Below are 27,843 nucleotides of genomic sequence, written 5' to 3' on the forward strand. Positions count from 1 at the left end.
TTGCTTTTTCAATTGTATTTTTTGAATCATATCCCAGATGAACAAGCAGAGTCCTCCCCCTGGTGGCAAGTAGGAAAAACAGTGGCAATGGGTTTTTACAGTCACCTCGATCTAAGGGTATGAATGAAGTTAAGAAGTGTCAGAGAGGACCTATTTTTTTTTAGGTCAACTGATACAGCTAGAAAAATGACAATTTGTGCAGAACACAAATCCTTTTTCAGGAGTTGAATAGAATTAGTTACTTTGAAGACTGATACAACTTAAGAATAGTTGCTGAGCTCAATTTGATTGTTAATTTATTAGCCAATTTGCAAGTGAAGCAGAGGATAAAACCTGTAGAATAACTTTAGTAGCTGAGCAGGGTAACTGTAATGTGCAATAAACCCATTATGTCCACTGAGTCATTGTCTTTTAGTGTCCAGCTGAGTTTTAGTACCCAAAATTCCTTAAAGGAAGACTAGTCTGGAAACTAAAATTCATAACACTACTGAGCCATAAAAATGGACTCAGTAGACATGTTGGGTTTATGGTATACAACAATTTTCCCCAAATAATATCCTCAGCTAGCTCCTCAAAATTATCCATAGAAATTTATCTCTTTGTGTTTGTTACGGGTATCTTACTGCCTCTTTTCTTGGTTTTTGCTCTGCAAGTGTCCAAAGACGTTCTCCGTTCAGTTGTGCAACCGATTAATTTGATCACATTAAATCCAGAGCAATTGTTCTTGTCTTTTGTTTATCTTAAAAATGATTGCTTCGATTTCAGAACTGAAGGAGGGCTTCTGTGCTTGAGCAGCTGTCCTTCCCCCTCTCAATTGCATTAGTTAGTTTAATAAAGATGGCAAGACTGTGTTCTTTGAAGCTTCCCTTTTTGTTCTATTTATGAGTAAAATGCTTCTTTTCAGAACATATTAAAAATCCAATTCATATAATCTAAAAAACCTCCAAACCCCTTCATTTTTCAGGGAAAATCTTCCAGAAGGGAACGTGTAGGATTTAGCTGACTGGAGAAGTCCCAAAGATGAGTTCCTGGAGAACATGGAGAAAAAGGAAAACACAGCAGTGCATCTTTAGCATTTCTTGGGAACTGCGAAGAAGGATGAATGACACATGCAGGCATGTGCATGTGTCTGTGTGCAGGTACGTATGTATATACATATACACACCCATTTTTATACATACATACAGATGCTTGCAGGAAGGACTTGCAGGCTCCTGGCTGCACTCTCTCACTGCAGATGAGAACATGTACAACTGAATACGCCACCAGTGGCAAGGAAAAGGGCAATGGGGGGAATGCTGGGACAATCCTGCCGGGACTAACACGCATTAGAGGATGAGAAGTAAAGCAGGTCTATAACTCTGCTTTTGACTCTGACTTGTATTGCTAACTCCACAACATATCACGTAGATGAAGTATGACTTAATGGGAACATTCAAGTGAAAACAAGCCCTCACATGTCGAATGAGCCCTGCCTCCCACTAGTGAGTAAACAACATGCTGGAGTTTGTAACATGCAGAACTTACACAGGGATGATAAAAAGGTTTACTGGCAGAGGCGTACAACTCCAGAGGGTAATTCTCCTCTCTGTTCTCTAAAAAACCCAGCAGGCAGTCATGCCAACAGCAAATGGACAGAATATTGCAAAGCACAACTCCATAGCCCATGTACCTTCTATTTTCCATCTGCCTTTTGGACATGATTTTCCTTTAGATGACTAGCTCGGTGGGATGAGGGGAGAGCAGCAGATGTTGTTCACCTTGACTTTAGTAAGGCTTTCGACACTGTCTCCTATAACAGCCTCACAGACAAACTGATGAAGTGCAGTCTAGCTAAATGGACAGTGAGGTGGACTGAAAACGGGCAGAACTGCTGGGCTCAGAGGGTTGTGATCAGCAGCACAAAGTCCAGCAGGAGGCTGGTCACTAGTGGTGTCTCCTGTGAGTCACACTGGGGACAAGAATGTTTAACCTGTTCATGAATGACCTGGATGATGGGACCAAATGCACCCTCAGCAAGTTTGCAGATGATACAGACCTGGCAGGAGTGATTGACAGACCAGATGGTTGTGCTGCCACTCAGATGGACCTTGACAGGCTGGAGAAATGGGCAGAGAGAAACCTCTTGTCAACAAGGGAAGTGCAAAGTCCTGCACCTGGGGGAGGAATAACCCCATGCACTAGTACAGGCTGGGTGAGAAAAGCCTGGAAGGCAGCTTTGCAGAGAAGGACCTGGGGGTCCTGATGGACACCAAGTTGAGCATGGGCAAACAATGCGCCCTTGTGGCTGCACTGGGAAGAGCATCACCAGCAGGTCGAGGGAGGTGATCCTCCCCCTCTACTCAGCACTGGTGAGGCCACATCTGGAGTGCTGTGTCCAGCGCTGGGATCCCCGGTACGAAAAGGACACAGACATACTGGAGTGAGTCAAGCAAAGGGCCACAAAGATGATAATGGGACTGGAGCATCTCTCATATGGGGAGAGGCTGAGAGAGCTGAGAGTGGTTAGCCTGGAGAAGAGGTGATCCTCAGGGGGATCTTATCAATGTGTATAAATATCTGAGGGAGGGTTAAAGAAGATGGAGCAGGACTCTTCTCAGTCACACCTAGTGACAGGACATGAGGCAATATGCAAAATTTGACATACAGGAGATTCCACTTAAACATAAAAAAAAATCTTTACTGTGAGGGTGGCTGAACACTGGAACTGGTCACCCAGAGAGGTTGTGGAGTCTCTGTCCTTGGAGATATTCAATACCCGACTGGACACAGTCCTGAATAACCTGTCTAGGTGACTGCTTTGAGCAGGGGTGTTGGACTAGATAGTCCCCAGAGGGCCCTTCCAACCTCAACTATTCTGTGATTCTGTGATTTTTCTTTAGTGGCTTCTTTAGAGAACTCCTTCATCAGACAGCAACACTTGCTTCCTGTGTACCCTGTCACTGGTCAAGAGCCATTCTGACTTGTTCTAAAAATGTTTCTTAGTTAATGGATAAAATGCTATGCTATGTTTAAGAAACATTCAAGTCATTTTCCTTTCAGCTCCAGTAGATAAATGCTAGGTTTATTCTGCCCTCAACAGTATATATAGTACAAGAATGGCTGAATTATAAATACATGAAAAGCTACTGTTGTCTTTTAATTATAAAAAGGATAAACATTCTTCAGCTGTGATGTTCAGTATTAATAACCACTGCAACATAAACAAGAATATATTTTCCATTTCTTAAGAGTGGAAAGCTATGCCCTGTACCACAAAACACTGTCCACATGTTTGTGTTTAAAAATGTTTAATTTTTCACCCTGGTACAAAAATACAGTACAATGTGATGGCAAGGCATTCTCCAAAAACATTCAAAGAATAAAAGGGGAATCCCCGTAATGCTTCAGCATAACCCACCTTCACTTCATAAAACAATCAAAAGGTGAGTGCACAAGGAATAAGTTCAGTTTCTGCCCGCAGGCAAATAAAGATAAATCACCACACAGAGTTCTACATAAAAATATGTTTGCAGAGCTAATAATTTCACATGCTTCTTGGACATTCATGAAATTGATTCTACTTGGTTTAGTGGCAGAATTAATGGTTAGGAAATGTCTGAAAAACGTCTGGCCCAGGAACATGCCCCATTCATCTGAATATTGCCAGTAAAAACAATGGGATCGCATAATACCAGTGAGCAAAGAAGGATCAAACCCTGATTAAACATCAAAATGTTGGCTCCTTCCAATTATTCCAATCACACTGTTTGTCCTCAGATTAATGTTTTGCCCCGCACACCTCCCTTTTAACACAGAATACTAGTGGTCGCTGTCTTACAGGCAGCTACAGAATCTCCATTCTGGGATCAGTGCGTTTGCACATTACCTAGTTGCAAGTGACCATTACAGTACAACCTGCCAGGCAGAAGAGATAACACTGTAATTGATGCATGTGTGCGCATTTCAAACAGGGTTTAACCTAACATTGTTTACAGGAGAATTATGTCCCTTCAGTGTATCTACATTCTTGGTCTCTCTAATGGTTTAATAAAAAACAAAACAAAACCAGAATCATTTCATTTTAGAGTTTTGAAGTGATGGAAAAGCATCATTCGGTGTATTTATTATAGCTCGTCTCCCAGGTGTTTTTGTTTGAAAGCATCACCTGTTAGCTTCTCCTGGGCCTCCTTCATCCCTTGGACAACTGTAAGATTAGACAGAGATATCAACTGATTAATCTCAAGACCAAAACACCAAGGTCTCCTGGTAATGAAAGTGTTTTAAATCAACATAAATTTACAGAATGCACATCAACAAAGTAACCTGTGGAAAAAAAAAGAGTTGTGCTCTTCCCTCTCACAACTTTTTGTAGCTGGATCATGTGAATTGTGTGGTTTTCCGTGCCACAAATGCAGAGACAGCTTAGGTCCTGCAAGTTTTATCCTCTAAGGCGCATCCTAATTCTGAGCATGGTTCCTCAAGGCGCAAACGAGTCACTCATTCACCTTCTGTGTAACAGCTTCCAGTTACGCTGTGAAATATTATTTTTTTCCACACAAAACCAATCTTACTTTGTCCTTCACACTCCCCCACTAAAGATGCACTTCAAACTCCTTTGCACATACCTTGATCAGCATTGGTATAGAAATACTTGTAGCTGGGATTTCCCTTCTCATTTATGATCTCTGGGTGAACTTTTCCACTGGGATCTATGAAGCAAGAAATCAAACAGGATGTTTAGGTGGTAACAGTAAGAACACAGTCCTGTGGGTGGATACAACAGCTGTGGATGTCTTACCCATGAAAAGGATTCTGGGAATGTAACCTCCATCAGGGCTAAAAGCTTCATCCTTTGGCTCTTCATCATCCTACCAAAGCAAGATGGAAGAGAGGGGACATGTTAATGAGATATCTAACAAAACACAGCAATTATTTTAAAGAAACAAGCTATTTTCTTCAGATTCCAGTTACCCTGAGCAACTTATATTTTGAACAGAAGACAGCAAGCTGCACTATCTTCCACTTTCAAAGGAAATAAAGTTATTTTCACCCAAACAAGTATCATTTGTGAAAACAATTTCTTTTTTTTTTTGCTGTTTTTTCAATTTGCATTAAACGGACTTCACTTTGGTGTTGGAATGCTTGATATGTAATGAGAGAGCGAATATAAATTCCTGTGGAATGACACAAGGTACAAATTGTTAAAGAGACTACGAAAGAGAGTCAGGTTCATAACCACAATTAAAATAACAGTATTGAATATGATTTATTTTTAAAACAATCAGCTATATCAATCAATCCTGAATACCTATTCAGGAGTGCAAGATTAGGATGCAGCCAAGAAAGGATGCAACCAGTAAGAAGGATTCCAAATGCTTAATTACTTAGCAGTAACACCGATACAAACCAGAGGGCAGCCTACCTCAAGGTTGACCATAACAAAATTATGGGCAAGTTCAGAGATCTCCTTGGATTCAGCAAACTTTGGCTTTAAAGCTAATTAAGAAAAAGAAGAAAAAGGGTGAGGGAGGAGTTGAAGAAAAAAATGTATAAAGCAGGTAGAAAAGATTTCAGGTCAGCACCAAAATCTCTACTCCATTCCTCCCGCTGGAGAGCAGGTACTTTTCAATGAGCTTTGAGTAAATGGAGTATCTGTGTCAAACTGTTCAAGCTGCGGCTCAGCACAGCAGGTAACGGAAGCAATCCCTGCTGAGCAGTCATACAAAGAAACCTGCCCAACAGACATACGTGGTCATATTTGAGCCCATAGGAAAAAAAAAAAAGCGAAATGCTTGCTATAACCCTCTAGCTCGCACTCAACCATCCAGTCCATCCTTTAAGCTTAGCCATTATCCCCAGCTTGTACCTTTGTGGCACTGAAAAGGACAAAGCCTTACCTTCCAAGAAACACCACTTTAAAGTAATTTACTCTTAATTCATCCTTTCCTCCTTGAATATCATTCATTCTGCTCTATTTTTACAGCACAGTACAGAAGAAATTGCAGCCAACAGAAAAGTGCAATATTACAGCTGTTGGTTTGCTATTATTCAGACATGGCTGGCTTTCGGCAGCACTAACAGGTAAAGCAGTGCCACATGATACCATTCTAAGTGAAATAAAGCTAGCTACATTTTGAACGCGAAGTTCATGTTTCTCATGGTTACATAATTTGTATATGATTTAAACACAATTTGTACAGAAGAGTCAGTTAGAAATTTCAGCAGGGTGTGGTACTAAATATACCTACCTTTACAAGCTCCACACCAAGACTTGTGGATGATAACCATAAGAGGCAAACCACTTCAAAAAGAAAAAAAAAAAGTCAAAGAAAGCTTACAACTGAGCCTCTAAACCAAATTCTATTACATGCATGTTGTAACAGTCAAGACACCTACAAACGCTATATGTACTAGAAAATAACAGAAATGTAAATAGCTTCTGCTGTGGTCTAAGGTTTTGTTTTCTTGCAAAAGGTTTTCCCAATCTTAAACGTGTAAAAATAATTTATTATAAGTGCCAGCCAATAACTTATTATGTACTAGGAGACTTTCTCTTTGCAAGGTTTGCTCTTAGTTCAGATTTGCTTAGATGCACAACTGGAGATGTATTTTTTACCAGGTTGACAACAGTTAGTCACACCAGCTACTCTAGATATCTTAGGATGGATTTTCATGGTTGCTCAAGTCAATCCAGAGGACAACAGCCATACTTCCATCTCTTTCCCCATTCATGTCCAGGCATTTCAGCTGCTCCTTTTTACAGGCTCCCAGAGCTAAGACCCTCCATCGAGCAATAATAAGCACAGCAGCCAAGCAAACCCCTTGGTTGCCAGGCTAGTGTCCAACCTTGTGGTGTGCTGCAAGAAATCTCTGACGGTTGTGACAAGTGGCAGGACGAGCAAGGAAGGGCACTGTGTAAAACTGAAGCATAAATGAAGTGTAATGTAAAGGACCAAAGTTAAGAGCCTAAGTTCCCTGTACAACTAATAACGAGCAGTTACTTGTAAAGGATAATTTAGAATATTAAGTTCAGTGTATCAAGTGACCATATGAATATTATTCTCTCTTCCCAAAGAATTCACTTGACCTTCACTACCTACACATTCCTATAGGCTAAGTTTCCATTGCCTATATTTTATTTAACCATGTTCTTAAAAAAATCCCCCTAGCATTTCACCTTCTGACAAAGTCAGGCTTACCAAGTTCAAATTCTCTAAGCTCCTTTGTAATGTACTCAGGTTGCATTAAGTGATTAGACAAAGAGACCTTAAACTCCCTAGGAATTTCACGCATTGCCTCCTGTTAGTGGTGGTGATCCTATTAATCCATTACTTCCCTGCTCTGAGTAAAATGCCTTGACTATTTAACATCAAGTTTACCTTTCTAGCAAAAATAGTGACATACCTACAGATGACTTGCGTTGCTACACCATATAGCCCTGCTCTGAGCACATCTAAGCGGTACAACACTTAACCGCCAAACCTTCTGCATGTGGAAGTCTTTACTAACCTTTCATTGCTTCTACCATCCAGTAGTTGAACTAGTGAAACCTGACTGGTGCAATAAACTAAGACAAAGAATGAGGTATTGGGAATCTCATATTCTTTTGTCTTACTTAATCCTTTAAGCTATGGATAAGTATCCAAGGGGAGCTGGCGATAGTGCTGTAGCTTCTAGAACAGTAAAAACAAGCTAAAACTAGGTGAAAGGAGGAATCTAGAAAGATACACAGAGAACACGGCATATAGACACTTATTTTCGGGAATGCAAGGCAAAGCCAAGTTAAGCTTTTTGCTATCGTAAACTCTGAATATTACCATTTTAGGGTTAAGAACAAGGTAAGGCTCTCAGAGTTTTCACCCACAGAATTTGAACAGCTTTGCACGTGATGGCAAATACATTTATTACTAGCAGAACTGAAGGGCAAGTTCTTACTTAGCTGTAGATAGGTTTGAAGGGAAATCTCTATTCAGCAACATTCAGTTATGGCCTTCAGAACCAGGAAAGGGTGGAGAGGAAGGAATTAACATTTAGAGCAGTTCAAACAGAAGTCTGCCATTTCTAAATAGCCAATACATTAACATCATCTTTAGAGGACTCTGCAGTAAGGAGCAAGAATGCACACTTCCCTAGTGAAGCTAGTATTACATCTTCATCCTTTCCCTCTCCTCTCTTACATGTAATGATGAAAACACACTTTCTTCCTTGTATCCAAACAGCCCAACATGATTTTGCTCCTTTCTCCAGGAGAGGTTGATTTAAGTCTGGAAAATATGTGCTGCTTTTATTATCAAGGATCAGGGCTTCATGTCATAAGAGTTCAACCATCTAGTAACTGGTATAGAACTACTCTTTCTTTTTTCATGCTAAGAGAAATTTTCAAAGCAGATTTTAAATGGAGATGCTTGCAACCTTGAAATACAAGCTCTGAGCCAGTGAGAACTCACAGAAGTTTTACAGATACTGAATGCATTTTCTCCATTTTATTCTCTTTACTCTGATTAGGAAATGAGATTATATACATCAAAACATTTTTGTAATCATTTCTCAGTTCCACAACACAGAGGTCCATTTAGCAGCTGGTGTATCAGATAAACAGCCAATGCCAAGCAACTCTCTTTAACCCTTCCTGCTCCCTTCACCATTTCCTCTCAGGCAACACTACATGTACAGTTAAAACCAAAACCCAACAGTGTTTACAAAAAAGGGGGGATGAATCGTTCATCAGAAAGTAAGAGAGTAGAGAACTACATATAAGCTATACACCTCATATGGCAAAGACTGAAATAAGTTGAAAGTAAGGCCAAAAGTAAGCTATTCAGTCACAGCTGGTAAAGACTTATGGGAGAGTTTCAAGGTCAGACCCAGAGCAGACAATGTCATTTCAGGTCACCTGTGTTATGAGAGTGGTCATTCTTAAACAATTAATGTATTTAAATGTGTTTAATAATGATCTTGCAGAGAAAAGCCATAGCAAGTTATTTCAATAAAATAGTCCTGCAAGTAAATTAAGACTCCACTCCATTTAAGGCACACTGTTTCAGGTTTAATAATAAAATAAGAGAAGTTGGAGCTTGCTAAGCCAGCACCCTTCCATTGTGCAGCATTTGCAAATCTGTCTCTTGGGTTCGGCAGGATTTTTTGAAACAGCTGCATCCTAAAAATACCGCATGCTCCGGTCCTGTAACAGAAGCTTCTTCTGCAGCCTGACATATTTGGAGAGAGCCTCAGAAAACCAATCTTCTTATTCAAGACATATGCCAATGGGGAGGGGAGAAGGTTCCGCCACAGCCATCACCTTTGAGCTTTCAGGTCCACATGCTACGATTTGGGGGGTTAGGTCTCCACAGGAGACTGCTCACTTGCTTGAGGAGCTCTCCTCTTCAGAAGGTGGGGAGGACGGGGGGTGGCATCTCTGCTGCTCCCCTTCATGGCACAGCCTGTTCAGCTGCTGTGGGAACACAAGCCCCATCTTCCCACAGCTGCGGTTGCCGAAGCTTGTACGGGATGGGCAGGACACAAGCTCCTGGGGCTCAGCGCGTGGAAAGCAACAGCCAGAGCACAACCCCGCAGGCGCGGGGGGCCGCGGGCCTCACTGGGTGCTGCGGCTCAGGTACTGCAGGAACATGCTGGCCAGCTGCGGCAGGTTCTCGTCGCTGGGCTGCATCTTGGCGTAGCTGATGAACTGCCGCCGGAGGCGGCTCAGCTCGGCCATGCCGAGGGGCCGGCTCAGCTGCAGCCCCTCGGCGACGCCGGGCACGCGGACGAGCTGGCCGGGCTGGGCGCCGCCGCGCTGGGCGGCCAGGACGGCGGCCAGCACCTCCTGGGTGACGCGGTCGAGGCGGTGCAGGAAGTCGGCCGACTGCAGCGGCTGGGCGCGGGTGGCGCGGTGCGGCGGCGGCGGGCGGCTCTCGAAGAGGGCGGCGCGGATGGCGGCCAGCGGCAGCGGCTCCTCGGCGCCCACCGTGAAGAGCGGCCGGTCCCAGCGGTTGCGCGCGTCGGGGGCCTCGAAGGGCGGGTCGGCGGGGTCGGCGGCGCCGCCGGCGCAGTGCAGCAGGCAGCGCGCCGTGCCCGCCTGCCGCGCCGCGCAGTACAGCTCGTAGCGCACGCTGCGCAGCTCGTTGCCGGCGTCCACGATCACCACGTCCCGCCGCCCGAGCCGCCGCTCCACCTCGGCCAGCAGCGCCGCCCGCCCGCCCTCCGCCTCGGCCACGACGTGCGCCGGCCGCTCGGGCCCGCCTAGCGCCTCCCGCAGCTCGGCGGCCCGGCGGCTCTTGCCGCTGCCCCGCGTCCCGCACAGCACCACCAGCGGCATCGCCGGGACCCGGAAGCGCCCCGCGCTTCCGCTCGCGTCACGCCGTCGCCGGGCAACCGCCGCCGCCGACCCGGAAGCGCCACGGGGGGCTCGGAAAGGAGCCGCTGCCGGGCTCCCCCGAGCAGCGCGGCAGCAGGCGCGCAGGGGACGCGGGTCCCGAAACGCCGCTGCCGCTCGCTGCTCTCCGGATCCAGCCTCGCTGCTGCTGCTGCTTGTATTCACGCTGTTCGCGACGGGTTCGTAATTTTAATCACCGTAAAGAAGCTGCGAACGCGAGGGCCGTGGACAGGCGCCTATCAGCTTACTGCGACAAGCACTAGCCAAGATGAAGAGCAACCTTTGGCTCTACTGAACGCGACGAAGATCTATATTTATTGCTTCCTTCTCATGATCAAAGTAATCTTTATACACCGTATCACCAATAACTGCATCTGTTTTTATAATCCTCTATATGCAAGGTGATATATTAATCCTCCCTTTAAATAAGCTTTAAAGATAATTTTATATAATAATTTTTCATCTCCTGCCCCACAGGTCAGACTTCGAACAAAAATCTGCTTTTTTTGGTCTGCTAATCTTCTCTTTTTGTTGGTTTCTCCCAAGCCTTGCAACTTGCTAACACTCAAATGCTGCTGAACTCAAATAGGGGAGCAGGTCTGTGTTTCCAGCAATGAAGGAAGAGCGTGTGCGTTGTACAAATCACTTGCTCCAGGGGCATATCCTGAGTGGAAACCCCGGTGCTGCCCCTGCCTGACAGCGTATCCTCCCAGCAGCCTAATGGTCTAACTCATTTTAAGACTTTCTCTGTTTTGTGGCAAAGCAATGCCATGATTATTCCTGCAAATACTGAAATTGTCTGGTTTTTGTACAGGTCTATCAAATAAATGCTAAAATGTCCAGCTAAGCACTTGTTAAGACTTCTCAGCTCTACCATCTGTGTTAATTTGATGTCTGCGCTAGACATTGTATGGTGAGTGGAATGCACCAGATGGATCAGTTTGAGTGCAAAATTCAATTAACCATCCAACCCGGAAAGCATAATCAATTTGCACTGATGTCAGTATTGTGCGCCTGCACAGATATTGTCAGATCTAGCTTATAAATTAAAACATACATTTTTGCCCTTTTAATAGAGACGGTGTTGTTTTAGAGTTTAAGCATACCCCAAAAGGTACTATTTAAACAACTTACCAGTTCGCTGTAGTTTCCAACTTTCAGACTGCTTTTGCAGATGGCAACAAAATAACTGACGCATCTCACATTAAGGCATCAAATCTATATACGCACATTCAATTTTACAGAAGCTATTAGCAGGGGTGAATTCAGCGGGACTGAGTGAGTACTAGTAAGTATGTGCAAACCTTTGTGGGTTTGGGGTCCACATCTTTCTTTGCTATGATAAATAGTCAAAAACTATTTTCTTCTCATTTCAAAGACATGACAGAACTTTGATCATGTACTTAGACTGATGTGGTTAAATCGAGGTGATGCCTCAGCAAATCTGTATCTTCTCTCTGATAGACTAGAGGGCTCTGAACAGTTTCCTAAACCACCTTCATATCTTCTACCAATTACTACTTTCTGTGGTTAAATTTCAGATTGATACAGAATCTTTGTGACTTTCTTAGAGCCACTTTTCTGTATTTAGAACTATATAACATACCTGGCTGCTGCCTCTTTCTTCCCATCTTCTAGTGTTCTCCAATGAATATGATCTCCGAAACCTGCCAGAGAAAAAGGTTTATAAATGTTGCATAATAAAACATGTCAACTAACAGATGAAAACAGTCTAACCTCTAAGGATATTTTCAACTCATTTTATATTCTTTTTTAAAGCAAACTATAATCCCAGTCCTGGAAAAACTGGGAAAAAATGACTGGAAAGTCATAGACAAATACTTACAACCTACAGAGTCTTATGAGAAATCCCACTGAAATTAATTAAGAAAAGCAAACCACATACATATGAATATTTACACATATGCAAATGACAAAAAGATCTCCAAAGCAGAGATTAAAATAAAGTGCCTTCTGATTATTCCCCATTCCTTCTCAATCTGTGAACATTTATTAACTGATTAGGGACAAATTAAACATGTTCCTGTTTGGCTTCCTAAATCCTGCTGAACGTGAACTAATGTAAAACTTAAAATACCGAGGGCGATAAATGATTATTAATTGCTCTGGAAATACCACATTAAACATTACAGTTGTTGATAATTATCGTGAGAGAGTAAAAAAGAGCCCCATTACAGCTTTCTGTCTGTCACAGTGACTGAAAGACACAGGCAATATTTTATTCAGTAACTGGATAACAAGTCTCGTTAGGTCAGCTGGGGCTGAACAAACATACATTTAACACCGCTAAAGCACAGACTGCCACTTTTTTGATCCTATAACCAACACACCAGTAGCATCACATGGCCAAAAGCCACGCAGAAAACTGAGAGGAGACTTTGAGCGCTGCGCGTGGGCCAGGAGCTGAGGGGGGGAAAGCGGAGGACTCGTGTCCTCATACCAACTACCACGAGCATACGTGATGCAACACATCAAATATTTAGCGTTACCAGCAGTGAGGTGGGTATAGCCTGTTCCCGGCCGTCACTCTAGAAGCAAACCTACATTCGAACCCCCTGAGCATAGCAAGGCTAATAAAGGTCGGGTTATTGGCAGAAGTCGTATTTACCTAGAATATTGACGCATCAACTATTTCACTCAAAGGCCAACGTGTTAACACAGGGGAAACCTTACACCGGCCTAGACAGCAAAGGGTTTTTAGAAGTTATTCTTACAATGAAAAAAACCCCCACTTTGTAGTGAGCTTCGGCATGCTTTTAAAAGCGTTAAATAACATATTAGACAGTGCTTCTTTTTAATGATAGCGAACTTTGGAATGGAGCAGGAAATGACAGCTTGCCTCCCTCGCTGTTTGAGCATTTGGGCTTCACGCCCGCACGCTTCGCCCCCGCCAACGCCGGAGGCGAGGTTCGGCTCCGAGAAGGGACCCGCCACCGCTCCGGGCATCGCTTCGGACGAGGCCCAGGGACCCGACCGCAACCCCCGGTCCAGCAGGGAGTTATGAAATAGGGCGGTTAAATGAGGTTAAATAATAAAGACCCAACGCGGGGTGGGGAAGGAAAGGCAACGGTCTGCCTCCAAACCAGAATAAACCGGTCCGGTCCGGTCCGGCGCCCCCGCGCCGCGCTCCCCCGCCGCCCCGGCCCCGGCTCCCCCCTCCCCGGCCGCCCCCCGGTTGGCGGCAGCCCCCCGCCCGAGCAGGAGCCCGGCCTGACCCTTTCCGAGCCCGTCCGCCGCCGCCGCGATCACCAGCGCCAGGCACAGGCAGGACACGGAGGCGGCCGCCGCCGCCCGGGCCGCCATGGCGCCACGCGGGCCCCCGGCGCTCACGCAGTGCCGCCCCCGCTCGGGATCGCACCGGCCCCGCTGATTTTTCTCTTCTTTCTCCCCCTTTTCCTTTTTTTTTTTTTTTTTTTCTTTTTTAAGGGCAGGAAGTGATGTGCGGCGGATGTGGGCGGTGCAGCGCCGCCGCCTCCCGGCCGAAAGGCGGAGGAGGGTGGCGGCCCCCGCGGGAGGCTTTTTCTCTCCCGGCTTTCGGGGCTCCCGCTTGCGCCGCTTTCCTTCCGCTCTGGGCGGGCAGCCGAGGCCGCAGGCGGATCCTCGATCAAGCCGGGCCCCAAAAGCCCTTGTGTCCCGTCTCCCCCCCACCCCCCACAATTAAGACTTGGCGGGAATGGGCAGCGCTGGATTTCGACTTTTATTTGTTATGTTTTTTTATTATTCTCTGTCAAATAAACACTATTTCCCCGACTCTCAGAGTTGCCCCAGGTGCCTGAGAAGGTAAAACCGGCCGCAAACTTATTAAATGAGTGGGGACCTACGAAGGGGGAGAGGTTGCCGGCAAGTGCAGGACCGCGCGGTTGAAGCCGCTGCGCCCCGGGCGCTGTCCGAGGCCGGGGGAGACCCGGGCAGCCGGCGGCCGTACCGGTCCCGGGGCGCTGCCCCTGCCCCCGCCCCGGTGGGGTGCGGCGACTAGCACCTTCGCTGGAGACTTTGCGTTAACTTGCAAAACTCCCGTTTACTTTGCGGGCAGGAACTCTGCAGGCGCTCCCGCTTTGCGAAGCTTAGTATTTTCCCCGCCCCGTTTTAGATAAAGGAGATATAGCGAGCCGGTGTTGTGCTGCGCCGCTGTAACAGGCCAGGACCGTGCCGCACCGTACGCGAGCGGGCCGGGCTCGCTTTATGCTTGGGCGCCATGTCTGCTCCGGGGAGGACTACAACTCCCAGCAGGCACCGCGCGCGCCCCCGCCTCCCTCCGCGCCCGCGGCTACGCGAACGTGCCTCGGCGCCGCCGCCAATGGGCGGGCGGGCTGGCGCCGTCACGTGGCGCGAGGCTTCCTTTCTCTGTGCGCCCCTCTTTCCTTCCTCGGCCGCCATCTTGTTCTCACCGCGTGTTGGGCTGCGGAGGAGCCGCCGGACGCAGGTGAGAACTTCCCCGCGCCCGCCTGCCCGCCCCGCTCCGCCGCCCCCCTCTCCCGGGGCGCGCGGCGGCGGCGGTCGGCGCGGGGGGAGGGGCCGCGCCCGGCCCGGCCGTGAGGGAGCGGCGCTGGCGCCACGGGCAGCCCGGCTCCCTCCCCTCCCCTCCGCGCAGAGCAGCGCCGCGGAGCCGCGGCTGGGCGGTGCGGGGGCCTCCGCGGCTCGGCTCGGTCCTCTCCCCCCCTTCCCCCGGGGCTGCGCTGCCTCGCCGGCTGCCGAGGGACGGGGCCGCCCTCCGCGGGCCGTGCGGGGTGGCGGCGAGCGGGGCTGCGGGCTGGAGGCCTTTGTCCCGGCCGCTCCGTCGTGGTGACCCCCCCCCCCCCCCCGGCGGCGCTGGAGGTTCCCGGAATGCCGGTGGCCCCTGGGAGCCCCCTTCCCGCTCCGCTCCGCACGGTGCGAGTTCAGAGGGGGTTTCCCTTTATTCGGGGGGTCACCGATGACCTCCTCACTGTGCTGGAAGCCTTGAGGGGTTTCCCAGCCCTGCCAGCCGCGAAAGGTCCCGCTTGAAGGAGAATCCGCTTGACTAACTTCCCACTTACTGGAGCTGCTGGAGGTCCCTGAAAGAAATCTTTTTATACATGAACTCCAGCTAGTCTGGAGTTAGCTTATTAGTTAAAAGTATTAGAGATTCATTATTTGGAAATAATATTATAGAAGTAGGTTAGTGGTGACTCTTTTTTCTGAGCTCTGTTAAAGGTGTTTTTCTGTTTTTTCTAGAAGCAGTTGTGCTATACGTGCTGCTTTGGGTCAGTTCTGAGCAGTTTAGGCTGATCGAACTGTTCCAACAGTAAACTGACATACTTGTAAATTAACAGTTAATACTTCGTTATTAAAACTGCTGCAAAATTAAATTGCTTGTTAATCTGCTTCATAATAGTGCAGACATTTCAGCTAAACAAACTTGCGTAGGCATGTTTTTTATTAGTTAGGTGATATGGCTTTAAAGCTTTTTGTTTGCTGTGTGTTTGCACCATTTTGGAGAACTATCTATATGTTTAAAAAAACTCTGCAATTTTAATTGTACTTCTAGAACGGATTGTACAAGTTATTTTTCTTAATACTTTGACAGTTAACTTGTATTTATATTTCCTTCTTTAGAAACAGCACTATGAATCAAGAAAAACTTGCCAAACTTCAAGCTCAGGTCCGAATAGGAGGAAAGGTAAGAAAAACACAAAATCTCTTCAGAGATGCACTATTTCCTATAATTTATGGGTTGAAGGTGAAACTTCTCTGAAACTTGTTTTCCAAAACACAGACTTCAGTTCATAAAAAAATAAAAAATAAAACTTAACTTAGGTATACTTTAGAGGTCTAAAAAAATACCCTTTCCCTTGTGATCGGGATCATAGTACTGCTAGCTAAAATGCAATTTGCTCTCAATTCATGATCACTGGATAAGTAATTTTCAGTGTGTACGCTTTCTTTTTAATTTGGTGATCTGTTGTGATCTCTGGTAGCTCAGGGTGCGCTTACCTGTTGGTTACTGCAGTTTTTCCTTTCTCTTGTCCCTATTGGGTAGTTCTACTCCTTCCCTCCTTGCCAATTCCAGGGCTCATCTGACTGTACACTGAGCTGACTTTTCCTCTGATCCAGCAGGTAGCTAATAATGTGACACAAAAAATGTATAGGTAGTTCAGCGTGGGCATTTATCTCCTAACCATAGTTGGTTTTTTTTGTTTTTTTTTTTTTTTGTTTTTTTTTTGTTTTTTTGTGCAAAGCTGGTGAAGTAGAAATTCTGAAATTGCTGTCAGTAGAACAGTTTAAAAGTGTTAATTACTTGGTTATGAAAGCTTGAACTCTTTAAATCATTGCATTTGTGCTTCATCTTGGGGGGGAGGGGAAAGGAGTAAGAAATTCTGAGGATGTGCTCTTACACATTGCTTACTAGTATTAGTCTTATAATTTAGCTTGTGGGAAAGTACTGCAGTAGTTCAGTATTGTTTCTGTCTTTTACACTTAAAGAAAACTTGAGATTGGAACTGACTCCTAAACTGTAGATGACAGAAATAAGTAGAGAAGCATTTTTGACTGCAGAGCTTTCTCATACCTTAAAGAAATGTTGCATCGAGTGTGGTGTAACTTAAAATTGAAGTGTAGTGAGATCCTGAGCATTGCTGACTGTCATCTCTTGATTCTTTTTCAGGGAACAGCTCGCAGAAAGAAGAAGGTGGTGCACAGAACAGCAACAGCTGATGACAAAAAACTTCAGAGTTCCCTCAAAAAACTGGCAGTAAATAACATTGCTGGCATTGAAGAGGTATAGTGATAAAATAAATGTTTCTTGTGTGAAATTAAATTCACTGTTGTGGTGTTTTTTTGTTTTTGTTGTTCTAAACGATGCATTTCTCTTTCCCCTCCAAAACTCATAGGTCTGGTTACTGAAAGACTAAGAAATGTCTGAGTTTTATGCTGGTATGATTGTGTTGACCATAGTGAAGTTACTTGATCGACTGCTCTATCTCACTTACATCAATGCATACATATCTAGACAAAGAAGGGAGAAGTTTCTGCTGGCCAGATAGTGGTGATAGAAGCTAGTAAGCTGTTTATGATATGCGTATCTTGCATTAATCGCTGGACAAAACTTCTCATGTTTCTTGACTTCTTGAACTTGATTACTTAATAGAGGAGCTGCAAACGCTTATTTACTGTGCATTCACTTTTAAAGCAAGAATCATGTGGTACAAAATATATATTAAAAAAAAAAAAGGCATCAAAATGCCTGGAGTAGGCACTTGCTAATCTGTATTATCAAAGTTAAATGCTTCTCACTGCATGAAAATAAACCAGAATTGCTTGCAGTAGCCACAAGAGACTGTGACGATTTTACAGCACTGGAAAAGACTCTAAGGAAACGGCTCCTCTGTTACATAAAGAGAAATAGAAAGTTTTCAGATATTCCTTGAGTATCTTTTCAACTTTTTTAATGTGTATAAATATTTTAGTATAAAATATGAATTGGAACACTGACATTTTTCCATAATACCAGAGAGCATGTGAAACTAATATGTGGGTGGAGGAAATGTTCCTTCATCATGAACTAAATATTACTGTAGTATTCATTAAATGAGTACAATATTTAATCTGTGATTAATTGATTTAAGCAGGGTTGGAAGTTGCCTTCAGAGGTCACTTAGTGTATACCTCTCTTCCAAAGGCAAATACAAATTCAGAGTAGAAGCCTGGTTTGCCTGTAAGTTTTCATACCTCTGCTACAGAAACATTATTATTTGTCTATTTACTTGAGCATGATGATGTATATGCTGTGCTACACAAACCTAAAGAAGAACACAGTTCTTGTCTGTATTTTTTTCCCCCCCAGAGTGTAAGATCTTTATTCACAGAGCTATTAAGATATAAAATGTATTGGTGTGAAGAAAGATTATCTAAAAATGCTTCTACCTTGATAATTAGGTATATAATTCCAGTAATTCAGGTAGACCCAAGTTGACCCTGGTAAATTTTGTCTGAACAGAAGAACTTGAGGAGGTTAGTAATGTTGAGTCAAACATAAGTAGCTCATTTGTGGGTTGTTCCCCCCCCCCCTTTTTTTTTTGTTGTAGTTGTTGTCTTGTAAAGAGGCTTTTAAATAAGATGATAGTGCCTGAAGCCTTTACCATTTCCCCATGTGCAAGGGGAAGGGCCTCCTTTAGTTTTATAGGAGGACAACGCACCTGGTTTTCCAGTTTGAAACCTATTTTGAATTATACTGCTATGTGAAGATAGGTAACTTAAATATTTGCATATTTGAGATTTGTTTTTTAGTTCTCAAATTTGTTTTTTTTCCCTGTAACTTATACTAAAACAAAATTTGTCAGAAAACCCTAATTTTTTTAAATGTTATAGCCACTACTTGGTTGAAGGGGTTCTACTTGTCCTCTTTCTTATTTCAGTTAAAAGGATTTTTCTTCAGATAATTTTAACTTTCCTTTCTTTCTCCCTTTAACTTAAAAAATGGAAACTAACCCCCCCACAAGTATGCCGGTATAACCTTCAACAGTAGGAGCAAAACAGGCTGCTATCCTGGCTCTAACAGTCAATTCTTGTCGATTCGGAAGACCATGGAGGGGGAAAGGGAGCAGGGTCATTGTATGATATACTTAAGAGACATTATGGAATTATTAGGAGGCCGTGGGACCCTCTTCTAGTGCTAGTTGGTGTATAAATGTCCAGTTCTATGATGTGCGAGAGGAAAAATCCATGTGTTGGGCAGTTTCCAGCAAGTATGCCAGATTGTGAATCTTGCGCTTTTGCCAATTCTGCTGCAGAAGCAGTAACGTTTTGCTACTAGGTGACCCAGATAGCTGGGAATGGCAATGTCTTAAATTTACGTGGCAAGGTTTTTCTGTTAGAGCCTTAAGTCTGTAAACAGTTAACACAGAGTTGGATTTAAAATTTTTTTTTCCCTAGATGACCCTGATATTAATTAGTTTAGACTCTGGCGCCTAATAACTATGTATGTTGTTGTTCTTTGTCAAAAATATGCATGAACTGTATGATAACATAAAAGCCTTGTAAATTTATTGCTTAGTATTCAGATAAGTGTTTCATAAAGGAATTTTAGCTCTTAAATTCTGCCTTTTCATGATTGAGTCCTTCTATCATTAGCTCTTTATTTTACTTCCAATTCAGGTGGTGTTAGTTCTAGATATTTTTCTCACAGTTCTAATTATTTTCTAGGAGTACTAGTTCTGTAATTTCTTTATATTTTAATATTTGAATTATTTATTAAGCTTGTTCAACAAGGTGCTGCACCGTTTTGGTAAATGATATTAATATATATTAAAACAGGTGAACATGATAAAAGATGATGGAACAGTTATTCACTTCAACAACCCCAAGGTTCAAGCTTCCCTCTCTGCTAACACTTTTGCAATTACTGGGCATGCAGAGGCTAAACCGATCACAGAAATGCTTCCAGGCATCTTAAGCCAGCTTGGTGCTGACAGCTTAACAAGTCTCAGAAAGTTAGCTGAACAATTCCCAAGACAAGGTAGGTCTTTTTGGAATCCTTTGTTGTGAAAAGTTACTAAGTTTGGGTTAAAATTTTAATACAGCATATGTGATTTAGAAATCAAAAAGCAATCAAAAACATATTTGCTTTTATTTATTTGCCACTGTTGCAGAAATATAGTGGAAAACCTATTTCCCCTTGTTTTTTCAAGATTCCATATAGGCAGAGTATGATATTATATCAGATATTAAAATATTAAATACTTGTAGTAAGTTAGGCATGCTGTAATTCTGTATTTAGTGTATTCTAACACCCTGCATTTTTTGAATGTGTAGTTTATTGTTTGTTCAAAATGCAGGAAGAAAATTCTTTTAAGCGATCTTTATTAAGTTGACACGAATTTTGTAAGAAAAATAAAGGAATTTGTTAGGAACTACAAAAATGAAGTTCTAGTGCACAAAAAGATACTGCATGAAATTAATATAGAAATATTGGCCTCATGGAAAACAATTTCAGTATTGATCATTGTGAAGATATTTAAGGGAATGTTAATTAAAAGAAAAGTGCATATGACAAAATATTGAAGAAAGTAAGAGTAGTTCAAGTTTTACCTAGAGAGACTCATCAGGTTATTTTATCAGGAAGTTGATTTGTCATTCATACAAAATGGGTTTATGCTATGGATATAGAGGAAGAAACATGCTCTTTGTCTCCTAATCTGTAATTCCTTTGGAAGAAAAACAAGATTTTGAAAAAAAAATTTTTCAAAATCAAGTATGTTTTTAATATTCGTTATTTACTGCTCCTTGTAAAACCACAGCAGCAGTGATGTATTGGTATAACTATTACTATAATTTTTGTCACAATGTGATAAAGTATTGCAATTGAGTAATGGAGCCTGGGGGAGAATCACTGCTTGAATATCCTCTCCTTGGTGAACCACTGTAGCGTGATTTGTAGAGGTGTCAACTATTTTCCCGAAGCAACTTTGTCATTCCTGAATAGGTGGGGATTTATTCTTAGTGCTCTATGTTATGAAATGAGAACATGAGAAGGACTTTAAAGTATGCAAGTAATCTGTCAACTCTGATACTCATTTGTAAAAGCCTAGTGAGGGTGCGGAACAGGTAAAATTTCTTTACAAGTATTGGTATCAGAGTTCATCTTTTGTGTTGTATACTGCTGAAAACTAGTTCTTAATACCCAGCCCTGGTGAAATTGGGTAGTCCAAAAACTCCTTTGTTTTGCATATTTTTACTGTTTTTGTCCTCAGCAGTAACTGAAATGGCCATTGAAAGGACTGTAATTGGACAAGTTCCAATTGTCCATATTTGGAATTAGAAAATGCATGCTATCTGCTCTGATATTTCCAACAAATATAGTTATTTCTAAAACAAAAGTAATTTCTTCTGTATGTCAAATGTTCAGAGTTTAATTGAAAGCAGGGGTGCTATTTTTCTATCTTTATTACTGACATTTAACATGTAGTTTCTTTTACCTATTAAATCCAGATAGATGGATTGACATGAACCTGTTTATCAAAACCTCAGTACCAATTGATGTTTGTTATGCTTTCTTAGGATAATGCCAAAAAGCAAGTGTTAAATTAGGTGGACCAATGAGAAGAAATCTTTTTTTTTAAATAGTTCTTGCACTCCTTTGATTATCTGTAGCGTGTTTCAAGTTCTGTGAGGTACAGAAGAACAGGTTGATATGGAAATACTTCTTGCTATAGTTGTGGCCCCTAGGTAGTTGAGTCATATGGTGTGTTGGGCCTTGGTTGGCACCACGTTATCATTGTGTTGAAACACACTGCACTGTTTTTGTTAGAAGGTTTAGTAATATTGGGGTTATTCAGTATCATCTGACCTTTTGTTAGGTGGGGATTTGGTATCCCCATAATGTGGAAAAAGAGCAGTGCTAACATGTCTACTTTGGTCTAAGAACGTTCACAAATGGCCCTTCTGCTCATGCTGGTTACTGCGGATCGGTTGATACCTATCGTTTGTGTGTCTGCCACCATCAGAAAAACAAATGCTTTCTTTTCTAACGTACATTATGGCTCTTATTTCACTGTGTGGTTGTCCCTAATTCTGTATAACAAGGACTCAGCACCGGTTTTCTTTTATAGTTTTGGATAGTAAAGCACCAAAATCTGAAGACATTGATGAAGAAGACGATGATGTCCCAGGTAGGCACATATGCTTATATGGCTGTTTATTGTATAAATACTTCATGCAATTAAATTTTTGCTCTTTATGTACTTCTCACTTGCTAAAGGAAGCTTCATATACCGAATAGCATTAAAACAGCGACAATTTTGGATTCCAGGTTTTGAAAATAATTTGGCTTGGGCAAATTGTTTAACTTCTCGGTAAAAATACTTCCAGGGAGGTTGAGTAGGTGATCTAGATAATGTCTGTATAGGGATGTAGGTTACAAAGCAAAATATTTGTAAAATGACACTATTGACATAGTTATCAGGTTGTTCTTTTTAAATCGGAGTTTGGAATGGGGATGTTTATTTCTGTAATAAGAAAAAACCAGTATCAATGTTTGAAAGTTTATCAAGGCACAAATATATAGTAAACTGTTAATTTGCCAGCTGATACTGACGCATCCAGAAGAATGCGGTTATTATAGTGTATTAGCCAAAGCAACAAACTGATCATCTAGAGGCTCAGTTTCGCTTGTTCTAGAACTGACTTATTTCTTTATGATCTTGCATAAGAACATGCAGGTCTCTTCAAAGTTTTCTGTTTCTTGAAATGTAACGGCTAATGGGTGCCTAACTGATGGCTTGAATCTCAAGCTAGTAGAACACATCTGAAAATCGGATCTTAATTTTTTCATGTTAAAACTTCCACTCTTATGAGCATTGCTGCATTTCTAGTTCTTTCTGTATGTTCAGACAAACACACTTTTTTAAAGCCCCTTGAAATTCCCCAGAAGAAACTGTGTACATGAGTCTAGTTAAGAATGACTCGATCTTTCTAATAACGTGCATTTTCATTAAGCATATGAAGACATTGTTACTGGGCATTACTGTATTAAATATCTTTCATCTTTTTCAGATCTCGTAGAAAACTTTGATGAAGCATCAAAGAACGAAGCTAACTAAATCATTAATAGTTCTGGAAGCTGGCATGGACTAGATTTAAGAAATCAGCTATGTGGTTCCAAAGTTTTAAAGAAACGGAGAACATCATCTGTTAATAGTTCAGTAATATAAATATTTTGTATTTTTATGATGCTGTTTGTTCAGCATTTTCTGTCAGTTGATTTTGCATTTTGCACTTACTCCCAGGATCTACTCTTTTGGTCAAAAAGAAATGTCAGTGCAGTTTGAGGGGTGTGTGCATGTGCGTGTGTGTATGTGTGTGGGTGTACATATAGTGGAGAACAAATTGGAGAACAATTTTATTTAACCTTTTCCCTTTTTCCTTTGGAAGTAGAAATAAAATGAATCTTGAGCATTGTTACTTTTGATTTTCACCAAATAGTGCACAGGAAAGTAATGAAGAGGAAAGTCTTGTCCACATTTCCTAACCTGAAGGCTTACACCATTAAAACTTGGGTTTAATTTGCTGTTAACTATTGTACTTACAAATGTGTTTCTCATTCTTGTTGAAATGTACACATGCTGTTTGTTATCAACCTTATGTTGATCCCAGATGATAACGAAGACAAGCTGTTGTACCAGCTTGTTTGGTGCAGTAACTTTTTTTTTAAACCCACCCTTTGTTCTAGAAAAGTGTGCTTTTTTCTCCTTTCTAAATTTCTTTCTCCTCTAACCTTTTGAGTCAAGCTAATGTATTTGACTCCTACCACGTAGACTTAGCAGTTTGTTCTCCTGTTGATTATGCAGAGTATTTCCCATGTCAAAAGATTAAAAAAAAACCCAAACCCTTCAGTTCTCTACCATCAAGTCACTTCCTGAACTTGAAGGGATAACAGTTCAGTGCACTAGTTCTGCACCGTAACAGATTTTTGCTTGAATAACTTCAAGCTGTTCTCTTTGGCATGACTGCATTTACTAGCAGCTGATGATCCACTGTCGTTCTTTATGGCACTAGAAATTAAATGCACCATGTGAGCAATGTAAATTTAAGGTGGGAGGAGAGAGTTGTTGACGTTTTGCCTTGCTTCCTGCTGGGCAGTTTGCGCAACGACTAGCTCTAAAGGGATCTTTTTTGCCTGTATTTTACCTTTGCCTGTAACCTACCTCTAGGTTTGGTGTCATCTATGTAGTAGCTTACTAAAATCACAAATGCTCCTCAGGCATAAAGAGGATATTGGGAGGTACCATAGGTACAGTGCAGTATTTATGACCTTCCTTTAAAATGCTTAATGTGAATTCTTTTTTTCAGAGGCTCTTTCAAGGCTCTTGATGTAATGAGCATTATTACAGTATAGTTAGATATCATTGTAACCTGTGTCAGGGGCAGCTGTGGCTTAAGAAAGCCATTTTTTCCTCTACATCTGTCATCTAACTCGGGCTTAATTGAAGCATACCAGCTTTTTATGTAGGCTCATACGCTAGAGAACTGTAAAGTACAAGGTAAACAGTACGTGAGTTCTGGTAACATCAGAGAACCAGGACAGCAGAGCTGTAGTGGTTTGTCAGCTGGACAATTTATTTTCTAGGTTTTGTTCAGTTTTTCCTGTTATATTTTATATACTACATGGATCTTACTACAAAATAAAATAACAGTACAAAAGAGGAATTGCCTCCTCTTGTATGTTGTCCCCTCTTCCCATCAGCGCCAGCTGAGGAACAACAGGCGGCTGCTGCTGCTGTTTTAAACAGTAACGCAGCCTGGGTGACAGCTACCCTGCGAGATACGCGGGGTTGGGGAGGATCCTCAGAGCCGTAGGACTTGCACTCCTGTATACCCGCTCTCCTCTTCCCTGCGGCGCTGAGTGAAACCTCGGTCTGTTGTATGGCTAATCTTGAATCAGCTGCAGCTTCGCTTGTCCTGTTTGTGAGGAAGAGATGGTTCCTGGTTCATGTGCACACAGGCTGACTGAATTGCCTTCTGCTGCCTCTGCCAGCTCCTAGAAGCAGGTATCTGCAGCCTTCCCCCTGATTAAGGGGCATAAGCGAAGAGCATTTCACAGTGGCAAACTGTGCTGACCTTATGTATGGGACACCCTCCCCCCAGTACTAATCAGATACTGAAAAACCATTGGTTTCTGATGTAGGAAGTATGTTGAGAGTAATTTTGTGAGAGATTAAGCATTGGAAATAAAAGAATTCAGTAAGCTTATATAGTTGAAGTTCCTGATTCTTACAATGCATTCATTGCATTTTTGCTCTTGGTCATGACAATTTACATATTAAACCCTCACTCTTTCCTATGTTTGAAAACCAGTAACCTATCTAAATATGCTAGCTTATGTAGTTATATTATCTTCAGTTTTTCATTGTATCTGAAAACAGTCAACCACTTTTGATTTGCTGCTGAAATACTAGAGCTTATCAATCATTAAACTGATTTTAATTAAAAATAACCCATCAAGGCTCTTGTGGAAAAAGCAATTTTTTTCTTTGTATTTATTCATGGTGTAAGTGGATAAGTGTTTGCATGTGCTGATAGAGGTGCAGAATTATTAAGGGTAGTTACTGGGGAGTGCTCCTACAGTAAAAACTCCCCACATTGAGGCAGACAGGTAACATTAAAATATTCTTATCCTGGCTTAGAGCATGATATTTACTGTACTTTTGAAGCCCTTGAGCTTATTTGTTCCCTACTTAACACTGTTGATGTATTAAAGATACCAGACATATTCTTTGCAGTGCTTTGAAAAAGGTATCTGGTAAATAGAGCAGAACGTAGGTTGAAACATCACTTGGACTGCGTGTGAAAGAATCAAAATTGAACCAGGGATGATTGACAGAATGACTGAAAGAATCAAATTTGGCATGTGTGACTTGTGCATCTCCCTGATTTGTAGTTGGGATGCCTGGGGCAGGTTGGCTTTTTCAGGTACCAGAGCAAGTTTGTAAAATCCCGCAGTTGCGGTGCGCTTGTTCTGTGAAAAAGCGCTCGTGTATGACGGCGTGCAGAGGATACAATAGTCAGTAATGCTGATATGGGTATTGAGTGCTGCTAAGGGAGTCCCTGTGCCGCAGCCAGTTTAAAAAATAAAAAATACAATAAAAAATATAAAAAAAATTGCAGCTAAGAATGTAGGTAGGGTGGAAGGAGTTGATATAAACAGAACACAACATGAAAAGATGTTGCAAAATTAGGGTGCAGATAATTTTTTTTTAACTTTTGTCTTTTTGTTACTATGTAGGAATACTTGAAGATTGGACAAAAAAAAGATTAGGATGAAATATGAATTGCTGGTGAAGTTGTACCGAAATTTGTTGATAATTTGTTGATAATTTGCTACTATTTGCCAACTTTCCATGGGAACTAGTAGCTGCTATGAAATCCCTTCTGCCAGGGTTTTCACAAATAATCCGTCTTGGATTCAGTTTGTACAAAGTGAGAGCTGCAGGTCTTATGGCTGGTTGATTTACTGACTAGTGTATTGACCAGTGTATTGCTGTTAACAGGAAGGAACTGAGGAAGTTACTGCTACAACACAGTGCAGTAAACCTGTGGATTGATTCATGTAAGAGATGAATTCAAGTCTCTGCTGAGGAATCTCTTGGTGAGGATTTTCCGGTATTTCCCTGGAGTCGGACAGCACCACCCCAGATATGAGGGGCAGCTGGAGGGGCTGAGCAAACTAAGCCCTCTAGGTGAAGCTGGGTGAATGAGTTCTTCCGCTGGCCCTTAGGGTTAGCCTGCTCTTACCATTAGAAAATTACGTTGTTTTGCTTAGCAAAGGGAACGTACAGATTTTTCTGAAGATCAAAACTCATTCATGCTTTGTACTCAAGCAAATTCAGTGATGCAGAATGGAAGCACATTGCAATAGCCCTAGCAGCTTTATAGAGGTGACAGCAGAAGTAGAAGGAATGGTTGTTCAAGTTCAACTGTTTGCTTTCCCAGCAAATAATTTTTTGTTATTTTTCCCTCCCCCCTTTTCAAAGACGAGCTTGCAGACACTGAAGAACTTCATGGATTTATTCAGAAACATGGGGGCAGCAATGCTGATCAAGAAGTCAGATAACCAAGCAGAGCAAGTGAAGTAAACCTGGTCTTGCTGGTACGTTTGGGTGGAAGCATGGATTTATGTCTAGAGCAGGGTAGGGGGGGTTGGGAGTTGGACTTCTGTATCAGTTGCTGGCACTGCATATTTGGCAAGAAAAAACAACCTTCTACATCTTACAGTGCCTCGGCTTGCCTGTACTCCAGGGGTACCGCTCTGCATCATGTAAGTACGTGGCATGTGAGTTAATGAACGTGAAACCTGCATGGTTCCTGAGAGAAGAGCGCGACATCTGTGCAAATGTTATGAAAAGCTGGTTTACTTCCACACGATATTAAATGTGTCTTGTTTGGTGGGCTGTCAGTCCTGTTAAATATTTTCTCGCTGAATAACAGGCCCATAGCTCGCTCAGACACGATTTTCTCTTGGCAACCCGGTGTTTATCAGATTCTCGTGTATTAGGCAGCATTTCCTTGAACTTTGCATTGCAGATAAATTTCATAATTATGCTAAATTTGTTGCCTGCTTGGAGTAAAAGGAGATTATCTGTTCATTTGACTTCTTGAAGTTGCTTTGATTATTTATTTATTTTTTTGGGGGGGGGTAAGGTATCGATGCTAAGGCAAATGTTTAAAATATGTATGTGTATATGTATAGTGTGTGTGTATATATATATATACACACCAAGGCATTCTGAACTTTCAGTAGACATATCCCAACTAAATAGTAGTTACAAGACCTCTTCCCCTTTCTTGCAACATCCCTGTGGCAGCTATAACAACTGCTTATATCAAAAAGTAATACTAGAAAGTATTTAATGTATTTTTAGCTTCTGTTTAATGCAACTTAGCAGCCAAAGAAAAGAAGAGCAAGTTCCATGTGACCAGCTTTCTACAGACATTGGAAAATGTCGCACAAGCTGCAT

The 27,843-nt window shown here is 42.5% G+C and overlaps 3 protein-coding genes across 4 annotated transcripts; 1 reads left to right on the forward strand and 2 right to left on the reverse strand.

The window, feature by feature from the left end:
• Positions 1-3,273: 3,273 nt before the first annotated feature.
• TXNDC12 (thioredoxin domain containing 12) lies at positions 3,274-13,786 on the reverse strand. Its single transcript, XM_067301245.1, has 7 exons — positions 13,591-13,786; positions 11,961-12,021; positions 6,231-6,283; positions 5,405-5,478; positions 4,781-4,850; positions 4,608-4,691; positions 3,274-4,186 (listed from the first exon to the last, which is right to left on the reverse strand). The coding sequence occupies exons 1-7, from the start codon at positions 13,676-13,678 to the stop codon at positions 4,107-4,109; spliced, it is 510 nt and encodes a 169-aa protein (XP_067157346.1). The 5' UTR covers positions 13,679-13,786; the 3' UTR covers positions 3,274-4,106.
• On the reverse strand, positions 9,007-11,952 carry KTI12 (KTI12 chromatin associated homolog). Its single transcript, XM_067301244.1, has one exon. The coding sequence runs from the start codon at positions 10,295-10,297 to the stop codon at positions 9,575-9,577; it is 723 nt and encodes a 240-aa protein (XP_067157345.1). The 5' UTR covers positions 10,298-11,952; the 3' UTR covers positions 9,007-9,574.
• A 904-nt stretch (positions 13,787-14,690) lies between the features above and the next one.
• On the forward strand, positions 14,691-27,476 carry BTF3L4 (basic transcription factor 3 like 4). Of its 2 annotated transcripts, XR_010884929.1 has the most exons (7): positions 14,691-14,798; positions 15,950-16,013; positions 16,998-17,111; positions 19,646-19,847; positions 21,940-21,999; positions 22,883-26,975; positions 27,101-27,476. XR_010884929.1 is itself a non-coding variant. In XM_067301246.1 (6 exons), exons 2-6 carry the CDS (start codon positions 15,960-15,962, stop codon positions 22,927-22,929), a joined length of 477 nt encoding a protein of 158 aa, XP_067157347.1. In that variant the 5' UTR covers positions 14,691-14,798; positions 15,950-15,959; the 3' UTR covers positions 22,930-27,476. The 2 variants fall into 2 exon arrangements, 1 of the variants encoding a protein (XP_067157347.1); XM_067301246.1 differs by having other exon boundaries at positions 22,883-27,476.
• The last annotated feature ends 367 nt before the right edge of the window (positions 27,477-27,843 follow it).

Source organism: Apteryx mantelli, chromosome 8 (assembly GCF_036417845.1).
Source record: "Apteryx mantelli isolate bAptMan1 chromosome 8, bAptMan1.hap1, whole genome shotgun sequence".
NCBI classification, from domain to species: Eukaryota; Metazoa; Chordata; class Aves; order Apterygiformes; family Apterygidae; genus Apteryx; species Apteryx mantelli.